We start from the raw sequence: 22,156 nt of genomic DNA on the forward strand, positions 1-22,156 counted from the left end.
AATTAACCCCTCTTGCTTTAATGTAAGGCATACAACCAGGCAAACAACTATCTGTGTGCATACACATTGTTTGACTCGATTCAAGAAGTTGTTTTTTAAAATATCTGTGAAACTGTCCTAACCAAAACTATGTGATTGGAGCCCCAATGCTACATTCACCTGCCTGTCTGACATGATTGGTGTGCAGACTTCTAAACCTAAATGTGGACTGATGGAACTTTCTATTGGTCTAACAAGTTTTGGTTCAGCCCTGCTCAGTTAGATCAACAGACCTTAACGTCACTTTCATCGTTCTATCGGTCTTAAGCAGTAGAAGAAGTATCCAAATCCTTTAGTAAGTGCTAATATAACAATGCAAAATCAGACGTACTGCATTCGATATCGTACTTGGTATTGTCAGGAAAATGTTCTTAAAGTAACAAATGTATAAATGCTTATAATGCGGAATGCCCCCTTTTGTGGTGTTTTGTATTAAAGGATTATGCTCAGGATTATGTTTATTGTAGCTAGTTGAGGTAGAGCTCATATCAAGTACTTTATAAAGCGTTTGGCAGTATATCCTGCAAAAGCTTTTATCTTATGGAGCTATTTCTTTATTTTGCAGAACAGTACAAATATACAAACTGTTTTAAAAACAAAAAAGTGTCTCAATCTTAATACAAGAAAACATAAAGCAGGTTGCAGCCCCAGTACACTCTAGTTATAAATAGGTAAGTTGTTAGAGAATTCTTGAAACAACATCATCAGCTGGCTGTTTTTTTACTTTTTATATGAAAATTAAACTTGATGACTCATTCCAGTTATAATAGTTTTCTGTCTGTATATATAATATTTCAGTTTTTGTGGATTCTTTACTGTTTTTATTGCTTATTTATAATACTTGTTTTTTTTTATCTTCTTTTACTATGTCTCTTGTTTGCACTATAACCTATGCTGCTGTAATCCTGTAAATTTCCCCGCTGCGGGACTAATAAAGGAATATCTTATTTTATCTTATCTTATCTTATCTTATCTTATCTTATCTTATTCCACAATGAAGTGACGTTTCAGTGAACAATGCATCGTGTTTTAGTGTTTAGAAGCTTTAAGCATTTTTTCTTGATAATAAAAGGCTATACTACCTATAGCTGTCATCTTAAATTAGCGGAGTAACACGTACAATATTTACCTCTGAAATGTAGTTGAAGTAAAAAAGTAGCATTAGATGGAAATACTCAATTGAAGCACAAGTACCTCAGAACTTGAATAAATGTACTTGGGTACTTTCCACTACTGGTCATCTTCACAGTACAATGGAAAAACCTGATGCATCTCATAGTGAACCCTAGGACCTATGACCTCATTCACATGATTTCCTGCATGATATGTGGCTCAGCTGTGACATTTTAGCTGTCTCTCTGTGAATATTCTCCGGCAGGTCAGGCCTTGACCTCACATTTCACTCTGTGTCTTGTTACATTCTCCTCAAAAGGTGAAGCCAAAGGTCAGGTCAGGCGCTGTAAGAATAGCTTGGAGGACTTGTCAATACCCTCCTCCAGAAGCTCAATGGAATGAAAAGGGACTTACTTATGCCCCAAATTCAGTTGCAACCTATTGGATTTCAACAATTTTTCACCAATGATATGAAAGAAAAATAAGTAAAAATGCTTGATACATGACAAAATGTATGGCACTTGTGGTTTGACAGTACAAGCTTTTAGTGTCAATATTCAAGAGGTTTATCTAGCATATTATTTATTCACTGAGTACATTTAAGAAACCAAGTGCAATAAACAAATGTCTAGTCATGCTGAAAGTTTATTAACAAGTTGAGCCAACAGATGAATTAATGACATGCCACTTTGTATTTACCCTTTCACTAATGGGAGCTTTGTAGTCTTTGCTGGTACAGAGTAAGTAGCTGAGTTTGTGTACTTTCAATGCAAAAGACAGACTTTGTTCAGTTAGTTTAGATTAACACAAATACTGGAAACATAGGCCCTGTTTGTTTCCTCTGCCCAAAGGTAACAAAAGCTTCCTGCCAGCAGCTCTAAAGCTCACACATTAATATATTACATATTATTTGTTTAATCTGTACAAAAACTGAATTGATAATTTGTCAACTTTGTTGGGAGCAGTAACACCCTTGAGTCACCACTGGTTGCCTGGAAACCGCTCCAGGCCAAGAAATAGCGGGCAGATTTTGTTAGCTTTAGACTGAGCTGCTGGTGGTAGCTACATTATATATAATGCAGTATATTTGCAGTGCAGACATGAGATTGGTATCAATCTTATCATCTGAATGTCTCTCAAGTTAAGTCGCAGCAGAGGGAGGAAATGTCAGTCTCTCCATAGGCAGCTTGAACCAGACCTCATGGTTTCATAACACAACAGAAGAACACAGAAGCTCTACCATGACCAAGGACAATGAAAGGTCACTGTGTGTTTAGCACCAGCAAGTGCACTGTCACTTTACTTCTCAAGTGTTTTCCGTATCAGGTGCGAGAGAGTTTTTAGGATGCACAGTACTTGTTATTTCTGGCACAACTGGTGATTTCTGTCTGTGCTTCTTGAATTCGTCTTTGAAGGGTGACGCTCATTATTCCTAAATTGGTAACTGTAAACCTCCGCTGTGACATAAATCTGTAAATCATATGAGGTCCACTAATTGGTTGCTCTTAAAAAAAAAAGGGAAGCTTATACACTAATGCACGTTTATCGACACGTACATTTTGCACATAAACACACACGGATGAGCACAAACCCATTGACCTGCTCAGACCCCCCCCACACACACACACACACACACACACACACACACACACACACACACACACACACACACACCAACACACAAATAGCCATCTGTGACACGGAACTTACTGACCTTGTGGAAAAGCAAACCCACGAATTAGCCTAAAATATTTGGCTGAAACCCGTCCTCCTGAGGATCAGATGTTCGACTCAATGTGCTATTTTCCGTTTGTTCACACCTCTTTACCATCATATGCCTGTGTCTGGAAGGTACGTTCCATTGCGTAAAAACCTAAATCTATATGAATGTCCATTACATCACAACATAATTATATGGTTTAATCTAACCACACTTTAGTTGTAACTTTATGAATATTATTTAGATATGCAACATGCTGGTGTTGTCCATTGCAAAAATTACTTACGTGTTTTTCTAGATTATGGTCTCGGTATTTACAAAGCGGGAATACAATCTCGATTGCAGACACAAATTATTATTTCAGAGGAAGTTGAAAAAACTGTGACCAACAGTCTCGCTACATGGTCACATTTTATTGATGAAATGAAAACCACTGGATGTCCTCCAGCCAACAAAGAATGAAATCCTGAGAAAAAGTGGAGTCACATGCACAAAAACATGTACAAGGAAGTGCTTACATCAAAAGGAAGATTTAGTGCAGGATAAATGGTTGTAATGTTAAGTGTCCTTGACTTAACTGGCTTAGTTTGTGGCTATATATATATAATTAGCTGTGTGACCATTAAACTGTTTAACCAGGATCCCGCTCAGCTGAGCTCCAACCAATGCTGCGTGAATGTAGACCTCCTAGGAAAGTTAATGGGCCATGTGGGAGGCTCAAGCTAAAATTAGATAACTGAGTTTCATCCTGACTATGAGATTTGTGACCAAAGTTGACAGAATCCCCGTACCACCTCCTCCCTCCCCCTGTCACAACTACTCTTTAGGCTGTTGGCAGATTCATTTGCGCTTGACCTAGTTAATGTCTCTGGAGCGATGGAGGAGTAAACATGCTCCTTTCCAGAAAACCTGGAATTTTCCATACTATACACACCCAGTCCACATCCCAGGCTAGGGGACAATTTTGACATGCAATCTACTATAGTGGAAAATCACCAGCTTTTACAACTTGATTTTATACCAGACCAGACCTTAATGGGGTCACCATCTTTACCTAATGAAATGTATTAGCTTCAAAATATTCTGGTGATATTTTATTGTTTTTTATTAGATTTTTTCGGGGGGTTTAGGGACTTAATATTCTGTACTAAAATCTAACAAAGGAGTGAAATTAAGTTTAAGATTACTCGTCAGGATTGGCAAGTAATTCTCTTTTTGGTACTGCCTTTAAGCCAGTCAAAACAGAACAATGAGGGCAGATTAAATACATCCTATTGGCAATAAATTACCAATTACCAATGTAGTAAAACCCTTAAATGAAACAAAAACATTTGTTCTCTGAAATATGCATCAGCTCCCTCTAGATTTCACCTTATCATAAATGTTTTTTGGCCACTCGTAAAATAACGCAAAATAAATAATGCACTATATAATGAATAGTGTGTCATTTCAGACACAGTCCTGATGTTTTGCTCACTGGCTGAACTTGAATGGAACAATGGCACCATTAATGTTATCAGTTACACCATTGCTTACTTTTATGTTGTGTGAAGAGGGATAGGCTGTGTCTAAAGCTGTAACTGTATAAAATGTAGCTGTTAAAGTTGCTCTATTCTATTTCCATTTACTGATCTTTTTCTCTCCGTTGCCCATCTCGATCAAGTTTTGTTGGTGTGCACTAGTGTTGACGTGCTTCTGGAATTTCTACCTTTGATGTAATACATTGAAACAAAAATATTTGATACCATTTGCAATACCACAGAGAAATATTGCCACAATTTTGAGGGTATAAAATTCTAGATTTGTATTAAAAGATGAACAGCATTGTGTGTGTCAGCTCACTGTCAGAGAAAAGAGAGAGCAGAAAGCGGAGCTTGTACCCCTGTATCGATTCTGCAAAAATTGAGAGTTGAAACCATTTCAAATAATCACTATCGTTATATATTGATACTTTGATATTTTTGGCAACACTAGTGTGCACATGAAAAATCTGGTCTCTTAAAACACATAATTTATCAGGTCACCGGAACAAATGACCTAAATATGGGGGAAAATGACTGAATAAGCCGTTTATCTTTCTTGACTGTGACTGTGACTTCAGGCACACATTTATTGAAAAAAAACAAAGCAATGTTGCACACTGCAGCTTACGTCATATTCATTCTCTTCATCTGCCTCATGGTGTTTTAACTGTAACAACAAAAGACTTCACACTTTTCTACATTTTTTAAAATGTAACCAGACATGCCTGTAGCAAGAGAGGCTGTGAATCACACATTCCTATGCAAGCTGAATATGAAGTACTAAGAGCAGAGTCTTCTTTCTATGAAGTCATCATGCTTAAGATCACATGGAGGAGGGATGCAGATGTTTGCACATGTGTTTACTTGTGAGCATGACGGGATGACACGAGATAGAGGAGGCTGGGGGGGACTGGAAGATCACTAAAGGAATGGGAGTGTAAAAATGTGAGAAATGATAGTGAGGGGGCAGACACGGGATTAGTTCTGTATGTAGAGGTGATGATATAAGGTGTGTGTGTGTGTGTGTGTGTGTGTGTGTGTGTGTGTGTGTGTGTGTGTGTGTGTGTGTGTGTGTGTGTGTGTGTGTGTGTGTGTGTGTGTGTGTGTGTGTGTGTGTGTGTGTGTGTGGTATTGGGGGCAGGGGAGAGAGAGAGAGTGTCACGTGTATGCCAGAATAAGCACAGAGCTGCACAGGGGCGATCTCTGGACGCAGCAGCAGCAGACAGACCCTCAGTCCATCAGGTCCTTCGTGCTCCTTCCACATGTACTGTCTGTAACACTTTGACACCTGTCCTCCCCCTCGCCTTATCAAACCTCCCCCCCAAGCTTTTCTCCCTCATTCCATAGAATATGTTGAATAACTACTTCTATGTATGCTCAGTGCTCATGGTCAGAATAGCTTTACCTTCAATGTTGTTGACATTTGAAGGCCATTTCACATGTGCTACCTCATTTCAGATAACGCATAAGAGCAGGAGTACGTGCCCTATGGCTAAGTAGAGGTTACCGTCATCATTTAAAGGGCCATCTTGGTGTTCCTTTTTCAAAGGATGTGATGGAGGAAAAGCGAGCTCCTCTCTGTGGCCCTTGTTGAATCTCTGCACTGCTCTTTTGAAGAAGACTGGAGGGATGCCAGGTACTTTTTTCACTTGAAAAGGTTGGGATGACATCCAAACAAAAGGGCTGTAGTTCTAATGTGGGCCTCACAATGTTATGCAAGTGTATGACTGCAGCAACATAATAATAAAAAAAAAATGCAGAAAGCCCACGTTGAAGCTTTTCTGTTCCTATTGGTGAGGAAAGCAGAAACCTCACACCTGGGGCAGGGCCAAGGACACGTGTTAGCCACAAACAACCCCCACTATTAATTGTCTGTTCTGGATGGAAATTTCTGAGGTCTGACTCTTCACCAAACTGTAAAGCAACTCTGAATGAGTGACTAATGCATGTCTGTTGTTCTGCTACAGCGGTGAGGCGTGGCTATGAAGTATTTGAAGTTTAAACTGCTCTCTGACATTCTGCCTCCTGGATAAACGCACCGTTTATACAGCTCACAGCCCTGACAAACATTGTAAGTCACGTACAATGTTTGTCAGGGCTGTGAGCTGTCATAATTATGTCAACTGTCACAGTTGACATAATTCTGAACATTTTTGGCTTCACTGGTGATTTAATAAAATAATATACGAATGAACATTTTATTGAAAATGACATGATCAGATGCTCCAATACTTTATTATCATGCAGAATTACCTATTGTTAGTTGAAAATAACTACTGTGAAATTAAACTTTCACAGCTAGACATTTTGAAAGTACGCACACTGTTAAGTGACGGAATGCTTCGTTTCATGAGTAATGCAATACATCAAGCTACTTTAAACATTCTTAAATTTGCCTTTTCAAAAGTTTGTCTTATTTTGCACTTTGTTCTTTTAATTGATTGCGTAGTCGACAGAAAATGTATAATTTTTTTGAGCACAAGTGCCAAAAATGTGCTTCTGATGACCATATTCTACTGTTTTCTACAGTAAATGATTAATCAATTACTAGAGACAATAATCCATAAAAGATAAAAAGATATGTTACGTGTGTCCCTTAAAGCAAGTTTGTCTGTTTATGTGTGTTTGTAGACAAGTCTTTGCATTTGAGATTTCAAATAGTCCTAATTTAATGTCTTTAATTTATTGAAAAATCTCTTCAAACCTCTGAAAGTACACATCTGTGATGCTGCCTGAGCTGGCCTGTGATGAAGTTTCGGGTTACAAACTCTTCTATGAAAGCGCTATGATCATCAGCTCCTCTCCAAGTGAGGTTGGATTGCTGCCTACTAAGAAATTATCAGCCCATATCGCATCACTTCTAGATAGCATCTCACACTAAAACGCCCACATAATGATCCCATAAAAGTGCTAGCAGAGGGAGCGTGGGTAGTTCTACATTGGACATAGATTTGGCGACTAGCCTGTTGTCAGCACTCTCAACAGCTCTCCACAGGGAGTTTCAAGTAAAGATTTGGTCAACCTATCGTGAAGTGTCTGTCTCATGTCTGCATGTAATGTCCACCCAATTATCTGCTTATGTCATGCCACGTGATCACCACACTTGGAAGAATCTAACAATGGCAGAAATGTGTGAGTGGAGCATTCTGTATCTTTACAACTTTATCTCACAAATCCCCTTACATAACTGTAACCTTCACATTAAGATTAGATTATACTGCTACCATCTAAAACGTTTTTTACACCATCTGAAATCAATACGAACACATTTGCTAATGTGAAAAATAAACTTTGAATCATAACAGTGTACAGTCTTTCTTCTTTTTCTATGAAGCTGGCCGAGTGAAGGAATTATCCAATGTGCGAAGGTAATGCTCGTGGTGAGCTCACAGTCCTCTGCATCATTCGTAGCCCTCCTCATCTGTGCGTGGAGAGCGCAGGCTGGAGCACTTACATAACCCAGTTAAAATATACCCCAGTCACATGTAACGTTCAGTCCTGCAGATAGATATCCCACTGTCGCTAGAGCTGCTCTGGCAGCCGTTCAGACATTAGAAAGAGTATAAACACACACACACACATGCAAAGGTACAAAATATTTGACAGTGATTTGATGCCAGACATTCTCAACTGCGTGCATGTGAACTGTGTGTGGAAAAATAGTCAGGGAGCTTTCTTTCTGAGTCAAGCGCATGTGACTGAGTGGAGTCGGACCGGGAAGAAGCCACAAAGGGAGAGGGAGGGTACGTGACGGGGGCCGGAAGTCCAGCCCTTTAAAGTCACAAATATGCGTCCAGTATCACTTCTCTGACTACATAACCTCTAACACCAACTCTAAATGCTATTGGCTGCGCCTCGCAACTCACAACTGGCAGTTTTTTTTCCCCTCACGCTGCTGCAGCGTGCCCACACTACGTGCAGCAGCATTTCTGGTGCGTGGGTGGGGTTAACTGAACCAGCATTTACTGTAACAGGATGACATATCTGGAGGAGTAAGCTACTCTAGAGAGAGGTGGAGGACACGTTTTCTAACAGGATTAACAAGAGTTACAGAGTCCAGACTCAGTGAAGCTTTTGCCAAATTATGCAACACTTGCTTATACTGTAATATTCAGCCCATGTATTTTCTATTACTGTCATGTGGAGCATATGTGGAGAACACTATAAAACCAGGGTATTTGGACTATGCTGAAAGGTGTGGAGTCTGAAATCCAAGCTACAAAGTTACAGTTTCAACTATATTGATGAGAACAATAAGGTTTTAAGCCATTGGAGAGGCAGACATGCTAAATTAAAGATGAGAGGAGAAGCAGCTGGTCCATGGCTGTAACCTTTACCAGCAAATATTATGTAACCTTTCAAAGCTATGGAACACTGCAAAGATTTTAAATATTCTGTCTCAACATCTATTGTGTTCAGGCAGTGCATGTGTCTTTAAGGTCTGATGCACATTGTCATGGCTCACATGTTTGTGTTTAGGCGTGTGTTCCCTGCCGCGGCTTTACTTCACGTTTACACAGTTATGAAAATTCCAGTCGGTCTTCTCCGCCCTCCGAGCTCAAACCAAAACCAATGGCTGGGTAACACTCCAGCTTTTAGTGGTGAGCAGTTATAATGTGAGCAATGCTGTGGAAAGCCCGCTGATTAGTGTCCCAATTTAGAGAAGCACTGCGCAGTGTAAAGCCTGCTCACACAGACACACGTCACTATGGGTCCAGATTTGAGTACAGGACAGCACATGGGCCAAAGCCAGGGTCCACCACGCTGAGTCATATGCACAGCTCATTGCATGGGACAGCTGTTAGTAAGACAAGACGCACACAAACATGTGCCCCTGCCAGCAGCACCCAAACACACTCACCCGTATCCGCTTGCTGCATATTTGCAGGTAAAGACACGTTCTCTCGCTATGCACCATGCAGGGTTAACTGAAGCTATCAGCAAACGCTCCACACTCCAGTGAGTCTTTCCCATGGCTAGCTATTGCGTTAGACACGTCACCCCGACTGAAAATGAGAGACAGATTTTGCAATATTGTACACACATGCATGAAACCCTCAATAGGCCACAAGGCTTCCGAGGTTGCTCGGTCCATAGGGTGAGGTGTGGCACGGATGCTCACCCACGCACATGTGCTTCGTTTTTTTCTAAAAGGGTCGGTTAGGGCAGATGTTCGGTGTATACCCTATAATAAAGTGGGCGTGGGGCTCTGATTTGGCTTTTATTTTTTATGAATGAGAGCGAGAGACATCCAGTCTCTGTGGGATACAGAATCAGCCAGCCTCTCTGACAAATTGAAAATCACAGAGCCAGTTTGTGTTGTGTGACTCATCCCGGATCCTGAGAGCAGAATGCACAGATAAAAGAGCTCTTTTTGTGAGGAGATTGCAAATTGCTTTGCTGTTGTTCTTTATGTGAATGACAAATTGCAGTGCAAGTGAGCCGGATTATTGTAAATATGTAAATGTTCCCAGAAAATCAGAAAATACACTGAAACCTTCAGAACAATCTGCGGTTTACTACTGAAAAGAAACACTTCAACAAAAGAGAACTGAGCAGCAGTAGCAGCTCAGTTCTAATCTGTTCCTTATATAAACGTACTCATCTATATTTTCTACTGTGTCTGTGCAGCTTAAAGTGCCCCATGCATGTGCATGAAATATCTCTTTGATCCTCCCCAACAATTGTGGATGTCTGTTTCCTGTGCTTTGAAGTGGATGCATTTTGCTCTACAGTGAGATGGGAGCCTTGAAGACAAAAAGGGAAATGAGAGTTTGCTGGGAAACTGAAGGAAGCTCTCAGTCGTCACAAAGTCTGGGGTCGCTGGAGGATCTGGGCCTGGGGAGCAGCACGTCAGGAGAATGTTTATGGGATGTTTAGTAGATTGCAGCGGATTACAAGAGAATTAAAATTCAACATGAGTGGCTCACTGTGCCAGCAGGCATGTCCATCGGCTTTATGGGTACTCTGGTGTGATGGTGCAGCCTTCACAGTAGGATGTGATTCATGGCACAGCAGCAAAGAGTAAACCCGCCGCGAGGACACTGGGATGCCGGTGCCCTTGTCCAGCGTGCTCCTCACTTTGACAGCAGCACATAAAACAAAAGTATAGCCACATATGCTCTTCTTTGATCACCTGACCACAAAGTGCTCTTAAAATCTAATTACCGTCATTATAGAAAGCACAGAAGACAGTCCAAGAAGTCCTTCTGTGTTTTATTTAACACAGATTTGCACCCAGTTGTTAAAATGTTTTTGGCTCTGTAAACATCTCACATTGCTTTTTTACACATGTGACCTGTTCACTCTGTAGATATGTGTAGTTTAAACTCTGCATGTCCTCATCTATTGAGGAAGACAAAGAGAGGAGGCCGGTTGTGCTTTTTTTTTTGCGGGTGGGTGTCTCCCAAATGCACGTGATCACGTTTGCTGCGAGAGGGTTCGTGACTCACTGGCTCCAGGCTCAGGATCCTTGTCTGGCCTCTGACAGAGCATCCTAATCCAACCCTCTCAGTCAGTCACACACAGGTCCTGTGAGTCACGCCTTCACCGTCGCTGTGTCCAGCAAAGAAAAAAGATGCAGATATAACACACTCTGCATGTTGATAGCATCTTGAATGCAGCTAGTTTTATTTGTAAAATGATTTAGCCTACTTGAGGGTTTAAAGGCTTGAGTTTAGATGGATAATATGAAACAATGACTTACTCATTTGATCTTAATTAATCCTAATTTATCACTTATTTATGCACAATTTAGAGACCTCTCTTGATTGAATTTGAATGGTGTTAAGTAACATTAGTTGTATTAAATAGGCCTACTGTATTAAAGAACACGTTTAGGATACTTATACTTGAGTATATATTTATATATATATATATATATATATATATATATATATATGTATATGTTATGCTTCTTCATACTAGTACTTTGCAGAGGGAAATAGTGTACTTTTTACTCGACTATACTTTTCCGATTATAAGCGTACATAACATATGATCAGTTAATAAACTATGAAGCATTGATATATATCAAACTACTTAAAGTATGTAGAGCTAAAGCTACAACATATAAGGGACTATAATGAACAGTAGTGCTTTTGGTAGTTTTAGTACATTTTGTTGTTGAATAGTTTTGTATCTTAAATTATGAAAATACTTCCTCCACTACTGCTAAATATATTATAAACTGTGGAAATAGACTGTCTAGACCGCACTGCCAGACAGTCGTCTTCTGCTTAAGTGTCCTTGAGCAAACACTAACATGAACTCAAGTTTTTATTCACTAAGAATTGACTAGTGTTTTATATATCCCACATCCAATTTATGTGATGTTTGCTGGATATATAAGATATACGTGAAATGTAATAAGATATAAATATTACACAGAAGTTTGATGATGGACTTTTGGATGAAATGTGGTTATGCATAGATTACAATTTGATGTAGCACTTATGGCACTCGTATTAGTTGCTGCACTTATTGAATTTGTATTTGTTTACTGCACTTATCCTATTCGTAGTAGTTTGTAGCACTTACTATATTCGGATTAGTCTGTTGCAATTATTGTTTTCGTAGTAATCTGCCTCTGCACTATACTTTTGCTCTGGTTTATGCTTTAAGATGCTTGTTTAAGAAAGGAGATGCACTTATGACTTCTGGTGACTAGTAGTTCTCTTGAATACCTATGTTGAATACACTTCCTGTAAGTCGCTTTGGATAAAAGCGTCTGCTAAATGACTGTAATGTAATGTAATGTAATGATGTAATATACAGAACAGTATGTAAATGTATATCTAACCCATGAACTACCAGCCTGAACCTGCAGAGACTCCTCAGTTTACTGACATGCCACAAGTCAGCCATCCTCCTCCTCATCCAGATGATAGAATGAGAAAGAATGCCTGTAGAATGACCAACACTAGGGTTGACTTTTGGCCCAGCTGCTGGCTGAAATGAAACCGACCTGCCTGTCCACGTGTTTGTGTCATTTCCATGTCATTTGCATATGTAAACGGGTCTCGCCTATAGCTCTGCAGCTGCACAGAGAAACGGAGCCCATTTGTCAGTCGGGGACATTTGAGGAGCAAATGGGAGAGCTGGTCCCAGTTAAACCCGCCCCACCAGACACGTTGCCTTGGGAGAAGCAACACGGGCCGATCCAGGCTGAACCGCACGTCCGACCATCAGCTGCTCTCCTCCCGACGCTGCTGCTGGATTTACCGCTGAGTTGGACCAGACGCTCCATCCTGGGAAGGTTTGTGCTTTTATCTGATCTGCATCTCTATCATCCAGATTAACATCTTTTTTTTTTTTTTTTTTTTTTTTTTTTTTATATATATGAGTGTTGAGGAGGAGAAACATTTTTTATTAAATCATCCACAGGAATTTGGTGCAGACATGCAAAATAAGCAAACATGTATTTATGGTGAGGGATGATTAATAGATGAAGGTGTGAGTCTGATAATGATAATTAGTCACATCTGCATTTCTGGGGTTTTATACGAGCTAACAGTGTGGACTGTGTCTGATGAGGAAGTCTATTGTGTCTGATTTGAAACCTGCATTAAGGCGAACAGATCGAGTCATTCACTTTATCAGTTTCTGTTTTTTATTTGGGGAAAGATAGTGTTTCATCTCTGGGAAGGAAATTATAACCTCATATAATTCATTTTTAAATCGGAGGGTATATTTGTGAAGTGGGCATCTCTGTGCCCCACCTATACAGGTAGACCTATCTAACAAAGACATGTCTTCTTTAAAAGCACATGTTCAAGTAGAAGCTGTTATCAGTCAGAAATGATCATTTCTGTCTGAAACGCTGAAACATTGCATGCCTGTGTGGTGCATTCAACGTGACTATTTGAACAAATGTGGTATGTGAGTGCTTTTTTATGGCACAAATCTAACCAATGCTATCATAGGGAATTCAAGTTTTTATTCACTAAGAATTGACTAGTGTTTTATATATCCCACATCCAATTTATGTGATGTTTGCTGGATATATAAGATATACGTGAAATGTAATAAGATATAAATATTACACAGAAGTTTGATGATGGACTTTTGCACTTGCACGGATAAAATGTGGTTATGCATAGATTACAATTTGATGTAATATACAGAACAGTATGTAAATGTATATCTAAACATTTAGTTACATATATTTTGCCGTTGTTTGTCGTGTCACAATTTCTAAAGGACCATCTGGGATTCAACCAGTAGAAGGTATATTTGATAGTGGACATCTTGAATCTTGATACTGTTTAATTCCAAGTAGTCTATTTTTGGATATGAAATAAACTGAGCCTTTTATTACAGCTCAGCTCTTTCCTGTGTTGTTTGGTAATCTGACCACTGCACAAATGTTTTCCTTCCAAGCATTTAGTTCTCACTAAATGTAGACAGCTTTGGTCTTGTTGCAGCAATATTATAACCTGCAATAGGAAACATCCAAAGATATCTTTTTAGCTTCCCTCTTTGTGTTTTGTTAGAGCTTGTGAAATCTCTGCTCAACCCTCCCCCTGTAACAATAAGATCAGAAGGTGGTCGTCCTGTGACAAAGACCGAGGGAGCAATTAACCATCCTACCCTCAAATTTCACAGGAGGCACAGACATGCCAGGCGTTAACCACTCAAAACACCAAAAATAATCCCTCTGCTGAAATGCTTTTTTTTCACTAACTTTTATCTACTAAACACTGAGGAAACATGTTGGAGGGATCTAAATATCCCATAAACAAATTAAACATCCCTGCAAAGCATTTCACCAGAGGAGCTTTTATTCACTAGGCATTCTTCATGTTGTGAACAAACAGTGCCAGTCTCTCATTTAGTAAAGTCCTTTTTCCCCCACAAGTGTCACTTGTCTTGATGGGAGGGCTGCAGTCTGAGGCGCTGGTCGTCATGGTGGCAGACCCCTGCCCCCTTTGAATAAACAAGCTACCAATGTTTATGAATGATTGTGTTGGTAGCAGCTGGCAGGCCGGCTGATACAGCCTGAATTGGGAAAAATACTCAAGTTGGCCATTGCTAAATGTAGATTGTATGTATTTGTTCTTATCATGATGTGGAGATCTAGAGGAACAATTTGAAGAGAAACATCTTTTAGCGCCAGAGAACTTAGCTGGACCATTGTGGACACAAGGATGTTTGGTGTTTGCTTTGAATGGTGGCTAGTCTGTGTTAACTGGCTCAGGTGTTGCATCTGCAAAACAAACAGGTCATTGTGGTTTCAACAACTGTGGTCTCACTGCCACCGTCTGCTCTGCTGTGTCAGAGCCTTTATTCATGTCTGCTTGGTTGGAGGTGCATTTTTTTTGTATAAGGACTCTGCATATATTCAACTTGTTATGTGGCTTGAATTTGTTACTTTTTAGCTACAGTTTCTCATTTTCATCACTGTGATACCTGCTGTCTTTAAAGCTTTTCTGTATTATGTAATTATAGTAACCATCCCTTTCTGTCTGTCAGGTCAGTGATGGTCAGTGCTATTTAGAGCCTGCAGCCGAGGATGTCTGCTACAGATTCGGACAACTCCATTGACTGGCTGGCTAGTGACAATGAGGACAATGAGAGTGAGCAGGACTCTGACTGTACAGGAGAGCACAGCCAGACAGAGGCTCCTTCATCCCCCAGCACCCCGCCACACCTGGGCCTGTCTGACAGCAGCTGCCATCGGAGCTGCGAGGTGAAGGAGGGCGACAGTGACTGTAGCGAGGTCAGGGAAGCCTGCAGCCGGGGATTTCCCCCTGGCTGCAGGGAGACATGGGCCAGCACCATTGGACTGTGTAAAACACAGCAAGTAGAAAAAACAAATGGCAAAAACACTCAGCAAGCACTGAAGAGAACTCACAGCTCCACAGAGGACGAGTGCAAGGAACGGCAGCTCATTTCCAACATGTCGGAGAAAAACCGAATCTTCAGGAGAAAGGTGAGCACCTCTGACCTTCGCATGTTTCCCACAGTAGGTGGTTCACAGTGTCAGCTAAACTTTAGCGTACCCTATCACCTAGACCAACGCTCCTGCTGTCTCATGTGTCGCATTTCCGGTAAAGATTACCCTTTAACCAGATGCAGAATTAGTCATGCTGTTCTGAAGAACCTGAGTCATTCTCGTCAAACAGAAGGTGGAGCTTAGGGTTTATCTAAATCAAGACCAGTCAATTTTATATCAAAATGAACAGCAGTTTGTGGAAGCGAGTTATTTATATACAATGATATCACTTACTAATTATTTCTTTTTTTGTTTTCAGTGCATGGAGCTACAATGCTACATTCATCCACTGTCATCTATCTTGAATGGCCTTCGTTCAGGGAGATACAGAGAACGTAAGTCAATCATTTCTTATATTTTCAGTTTTTGCCTTTTAGAAAACCCTCAGTAGATTCCCTCTGTCTTAACACAATCATTTCATAGTTGAGTCTCTGCCTGTCTTTTCTTGTGTCTCAGAGAAAAGCAATATCAAGAACAATAGACTGAATAGTCAACGTGTGGCTCTTTTTCAGAATATCCCTGTGTCCATGAGATTTGAGAGCGAGATGTCTGAAATATGTATTGTTGTAGGGCTATCGAGTAACCACCAACTATTTCCTGTGTGTGTGTGTGTGTGTGTGTGTGTGTGTGTGTGTGTGTGTGTGTGTGTGTGTGTGTGTGTGTGTGTGTGTGTGTGTGTGTGTGTGTGTGTGTGTGTGTGTGTGTCTATCTTCTTGGATAAAGCTTCCAAGCAACTACACTGTAAAATAAAAACATTAACATGTTTGCCAGTTTAGAGCAATATCACGCTTCAGACCTTGTTATAAATTAGCTGCTTGGCAGAGGGGTGTGAGAACATACTCTACCACAGAGTCTCCAGTAAAGCAGCTGCTGTTTGTGAGTAGTCTGATAGGCATTATAAGGGTTTCTGGAAGATAGCGCCATGTTCAGACAAGCTCTGCGAACTGCTTCGTTTGGGATCTTTTTCAAACCTTGTGTGACCCAACACTTCCTGGCCACAGAGGCAGAGAGTCTGTTCCCTCACACACGCATTTCACACAATCCATCTGCTCCACAGACTCAGCCCTGCTGTCGACACGGTTCATGCGGCTCATGGTACAACTTTCTTCTTTTCCAGGACTCAGCAGTTTCCAGGAGAGTGTGGCCATGGACAGGATTCAGAGGATCATGGGTGTCCTGCAGAACCCGTGCATGGGGTAAGTGTCCTCAGCTTGACCCACATGCTGTTATACATGAAACAATGAGCTCTATCATCTTAGAATATTCAGTGTATCTCCTGTATGTTTTTGTAGCTACAAGCACATTGGGGCACACTGCGATGCCTGTGCAAGTACTTCACTTTCACGGAAATTTGATCAGATTCACAACTGCAATACACTCAACCCGACATACAGTTATAATACCTTGAAATGCTGCTTGCTATCTGTGGGTCAAAGTGGTCCACAGCATGTCTGTAACACATGGTGCACAGCAGGTTGCCCTGTGAGCAGCCACCACCCCCACACATTCAGGATAAATTTACTGCGGAGATGGCTGTGTCCTGCTATAGCTGAGCATCTTATTAAAAATATATCAGGCTCCACTGTTGGAGCAGCACACTTGTGTCTGCCTGATTAGCTGTCCACTGGCCAGACGGTATAATGGAGTATGATATCACCTCTTCAGTGGAGAAAGTCTGATTCCCTTTAATAAAATAATGTATAAATGTTTTGATGTTTCACAAATGTTTTTCATCATGAAATAGCAAATATCTGACATTCTTAGGCTCTTAAGCATCTGATTTTGTATACTAAGTATAAGGTAATATGGTTGAAATCAATATCCCAATATCTATAATGATATATTCTGACTTGACAGAAAACTCTTCTGTCAAAAGCTATTTTATTATTTAAATTTCCTTCAAATATATATATTTTTTTACTCGGGCTGCTACAAATATTATTTATTTTTTAATTGATTAATCTCTCGGAATTTATTAGTTTTGTCTAATAAATGTCAGAAAGCGATGACGTCTTTAAACTGCTTGCTTTGTTCCACCAACAGTCATTTAATTAACAATGTTATAAAAGCCAATTACATCTGGGAAGCTATAATCAGTGATTAGCAATTATCAAAATTCTTGTCAAGCATTTTTCTATCAATCGAGCAACCAAACATAAAACCGATAATTTTATTGGACAAAATGTTATAGCATTATAGCACATTAGCATCACATCACCACAATGTGATTACACTGAAAGTCTATGAAATAGCAGCTCCATGTACCATCTTCCTCTGAATTTAAAGCAGTATCACTGGTACCTGTATGGAAAGCACAGCATCAAGGTATACTGATATAAAATAAAGTGCTGCTGCGTTTGGCACAGACTAATTGGAGCCCTCACCCACCAGCTGCTGCCCTCATATGGGAGACAAAGAGTGGGTGTGGCAGCCTCCCTGCAGACAGGCGGGACAGAGGCCCTCCGTCGCTCTCTGTGCCTGGGCTCTGTGTTGCCAGCTGGCAGACCCTGCAGCAACACAATAGTAGATAGGATCAAAGTGACTTTTTTAGCAGTCACTGTTGCGGATAATCTTTCACATGAATTTAACACGCCCTGAATGGAGTATAGCAGGAAGGTCCTGATCATATGACACAGGCTAATCCCTACCCACCATCTGCTTTAGACGGGTGGTAGTTAATGGGGTGCAGCGTTCTGTTCTGCACCTCCAACGCAAACTGCGTCACCGCGATTAGTTTTATTTTCAAAGTGACGCTGTTGGAGACCGTTGTGGCTTTGGTGTTTAATTTAAGAGGCGAGCGGAGCTATTATACATCAGGCCACGTGTGAGCTCAAAACGTGAGAAATGTACTTAAGACAACCCCCCCGTCACAAACACACACACACACGCAAACACAAAGAGGACAGGCTTTTCTACGTGAATGTAAGTGTTCACCCACTGTTCAAGATTTCCTGTGTGAGCTTGCTGAATAGATACGATTTCAGAGAAGAGGTTGGCAAGATTATTGGTAGTTTACTCATACTTCTGCATGTTGAGTAAATCTTTCTCACTCTCTCTCACTTCCTGCTTTTTTCTTTCATTTTTTTTTCAGGGAGAAATATATTAATATCATTCTTAAAATGGAGGAGATGCTGAAGAGCTGGTTCCCTAATGTAAAACTCAGAGACCAACTCAACGTCACCCAGAAAGAGGAAGCTGTTCCTACCAAGAAACTGAAGGTAAAGTTGTATAAATATTGTATAACTGTTGTGTAGGAGCTCTTCTGTTAGAGAAGGTCTGCTGCCAAGAACATATGGTGATGACGCAGTGACTGAAATATCTATTATTATTTAATCACAGGTCTGGGACAGGGGAGGGGGGATTAAAAGCTATTTTTACTGAGGTATTACTGCAGTCTAAGGTTCGCTAAGAACAATGACAGAGGGGAAAAGGTAATTTTGGAGGAGTGTTTCTGAGGGCATAAGAAAGGTCAGAATAGTCTGGAACATTCCTTTGCATTTAATTGGTTGGGATTTATTTCTGTGGCAAATCCTGACCCACCCACCCATAAAAGGCTGTCAGTCACAGTAGAACATGGGAATGTTTGCTAGAGCAACGTTAATGAATCAATTTAAAGTGGAATAGTTTGACTGACTGACTGTTTTATTTACAATGGTTATAGTGACTATTTATATTGAAAAAAGATCGAAAATAGACCATTCATTGACAGTGCGCCTTAAATTGCCCTATAGTGAAAAACAGATTATTTTCTGCAGTTCTTAGCTCCACGGAGCGTTTAGCTTCTTTCAGCTCATTGTTTGATTGTTATGGCCCCTAAAGTTACTGTTTTTTCCTTTACGCGCTCAATTAGCTCTGATAGAGACATTTGAACAGCAGATTCAAAAGCAACTAGCTGATAGCATAGTGAAACAGTTAGTCGAAAGAACCAGATTATTTTTCTTGAGAGACCCCATGTTAAAACATATAGGCCCCAATTAGCCATTTTATTAATGATACAGGTTTTAAAGCCACAATGTGTAGAATCGTTATGTGATTGATACTTCTTGCATATTTTTCTGATGGCATACTATTTTGTAGAAAAATTTGAAAATCAAATGGTAAATTGGTGCAGTTTATTTGTTGCTTCATCTACTACCGATAGTACCACTGGGGCCGCCAAAGTTGGGAATTTTCAAACCCTTCTCATAGCGGCTTTAACAGAGTTCCAAAATATATTATAAGTTATGCAGTGTATATCTTTACTTTTAATATTTGGTAGGGACAATTTTTAGGTATAATAAATATTAAACTGTGTTTCCTTCATCCCCTACAGATATCTCCAGTAACCATCAACGCAGTCATGAGCCCCGTCAGCGTCAGTGATCCTCCAGCCGGCGTCAAAACCCTCACTCCTCCTGGAGCCTACTCCGCCAGTAACCTGAAGTGGCTCCACACGTCACCCATCTGCTCCCCCATAGCAGGGCAGGCCCAGGCTGGCCCCAGGCACCTGCTGTCCCCCAGAGACCTAACGCAGGACAACGCTGTGTCCTCCACCACAGACAGCCACTCTAAGACAGACTTGGTGCCCAGAGGGCCTCCGCCGGGCAAAATCAACGCACCCTGTCTAGAGAGGCTCCTCAAGTCGACAGACAGCATCATCATCCGTAAGGGGACAGGGGGTTTGACGGACAGCAGCTGCTCCTAGTCCACACAGACGGCTGGGTGTCCAGCTCTAAGCACCGCACCGCACAGCCCAGCCCAGCCTTGCCCACCCTGCTGGGAGCCAGTCAGCTCATTTAGCCCATTCCAGCCTTCAGGGGAGACGGGAGCCTTCGAAAGGGACGCCACAGATTCCACTTTAATGTGGAAGGAGTGTTGACGAGCATGTTGTACTTTCTGTATGGGGATGCGCCCTCTCTGACAAGACAAGTGTCCTCTTTAGATCCCTTTTGTTGACTTATCTTTGTTTTTTTGTTTGCACTCTTGAAAGGCGTGTGCGAGAGTGGGAAGGATAGATTTCACATGCCGAGATCACCGGAGCTAGTGATTTCACAACTGAACTGTTCCCACTGGCTTGTAGATGCAATAATACAATTTGAGTATCTGTGAAAACCGCCATTATGCCTGAAAGGGAAAGAACTGCAGCAGTAGTTTGTGTTGGAAGGGATTTTTTCAGATATCCAGACATGTCAGTGGTCTACATATAGTTGTGCTGAAAATGTGGGTGAAATGTGATGTTATTTTCTCCCCCCCACCCCACCCCATGACTCCACTCTTTAAGTTTATTGATGTGACTGTTACTCATTTGTATACTTCATAAATAAGTCTTTTGGTACAACTGTCTACCTCAGTGGGCACCACGTCACAGTTTGTGGGTAGGAATGTGAACACTACGCTTAAAGTCTGGACACCTCATCTGCAGTGAGCCAAATGGCCTCTGACAGGGAGGTCTGCAGAAACAGTCTGTTTGTACAAACAGAGGATTCTCTCTCCGTGGGGATGCTGTCTTGGCCTGACTGGTGCCATTGTAAAGAATGTCAACTTCAGATTTCATTTTCGAGTCTCCCAGTAGAAGGCAAACAGTGCCTGTAACGTCAAGCTGTGCCTGTGAGCTGGTTTGATAAAGAGAGAGAACCGTTCAGAAAACCTGCTCCTCTGAAGGATGTACAAATCAGGAATTCTCACTCTCCTGCCATTTTCCTGTATCGAGTAAATTATTCAGATCTTGCCAACTACTTTCTGTGGTGGAGTAGAACAATTCTGTTATTTTGCCACAGAACTGGACAGTATGTTAGACCAGCAGAGATGGACAAGGTATTTCTCTGTGTAGATCGTACAGAAAGGTTGTCGATTTTCCCTGATAAGTGGCCTTTATAGTGTGAAATTTTATACTTTCAAAATAAATGTGGTTATATTTGTTTGATGCAAAATGGCTACAGATTGTTTTATTTTTAATTTTCTTAATACAGGCTGGTAGAAGTTACTTTAAATGCAGAGAATGAGCAATTGCTAAAGGATTGAGCTTTAAAATTTCATTTTGAACATTGAATTTCTCACGATTATATTATATATTTCTTTATTCTAATGTGCTATTCAGCTCTTCCACCTTTATTTTAAGTTCATAACACAAAAAAAATGTTCTTAGGGTAAGCCACAGGAGGAAATACCAACTGTGTCAGCAAAAGGAGTCTATGAAATAGCTCATTGTAAGTCTCAACAGAGCTCAATTAAGCATCAAAGATCTGATTTATATCAGTTAGACCAATTACAGGGTGAAGCAACTGGGAACGCTCAAAGAGAGCTCACTTCCTGGAGGAATAATAAGATTTATTGCTTCAAAGAAGTATGTCATTTTCAGTACTTTAGATCTGCCGTACAGACAGAGTGAAATCTGCGCCACAGACGTGCAGTGAAATGTACCAGCTGACTAAGTGACGCACAACTCATAGATTAAAGTGACCTGCCTGTACAACACGCACAATGACAACTCATAGATTACTAACGATAGAGGTATTGAAAGATACACAACCATCACTTTGAGTAAAAAATGAAAAAAAAAATTCCCAGGAAAGCTTTTGCACACAGACTATGACTGTGCTTTATTTCCTTTTAGTCGCAGTTAAATGCACTTTCTAAAGTTCTGAGTGATATAAGAATAATTTTTCTGAGCTGTATTTTTTCTGAGAAACTTTACTTATACTGGAAATAGACATGGAGTATTTCTGGCAATTTCTGGCAAATACTGCCATCTATAGGTGAAAATGTAAACATCACGAGTTCACCCGT

At 40.6% G+C, this 22,156-nt stretch overlaps 1 protein-coding gene across 1 annotated transcript; it reads left to right on the plus strand.

The window, feature by feature from the left end:
* Window positions 1-12,487: 12,487 nt before the first annotated feature.
* On the plus strand, window positions 12,488-21,291 carry LOC129108571 (uncharacterized). The gene is made up of 6 exons (XM_054620434.1): window positions 12,488-12,652; window positions 14,869-15,328; window positions 15,651-15,726; window positions 16,509-16,587; window positions 18,483-18,609; window positions 19,704-21,291. The coding sequence occupies exons 2-6, from the start codon at window positions 14,909-14,911 to the stop codon at window positions 20,073-20,075; spliced, it is 1,074 nt and encodes a 357-aa protein (XP_054476409.1). The 5' UTR covers window positions 12,488-12,652; window positions 14,869-14,908; the 3' UTR covers window positions 20,076-21,291.
* The last annotated feature ends 865 nt before the right edge of the window (window positions 21,292-22,156 follow it).

Source organism: Anoplopoma fimbria, chromosome 19, assembly GCF_027596085.1.
Source record: "Anoplopoma fimbria isolate UVic2021 breed Golden Eagle Sablefish chromosome 19, Afim_UVic_2022, whole genome shotgun sequence".
NCBI classification, from domain to species: Eukaryota; Metazoa; Chordata; class Actinopteri; order Perciformes; family Anoplopomatidae; genus Anoplopoma; species Anoplopoma fimbria.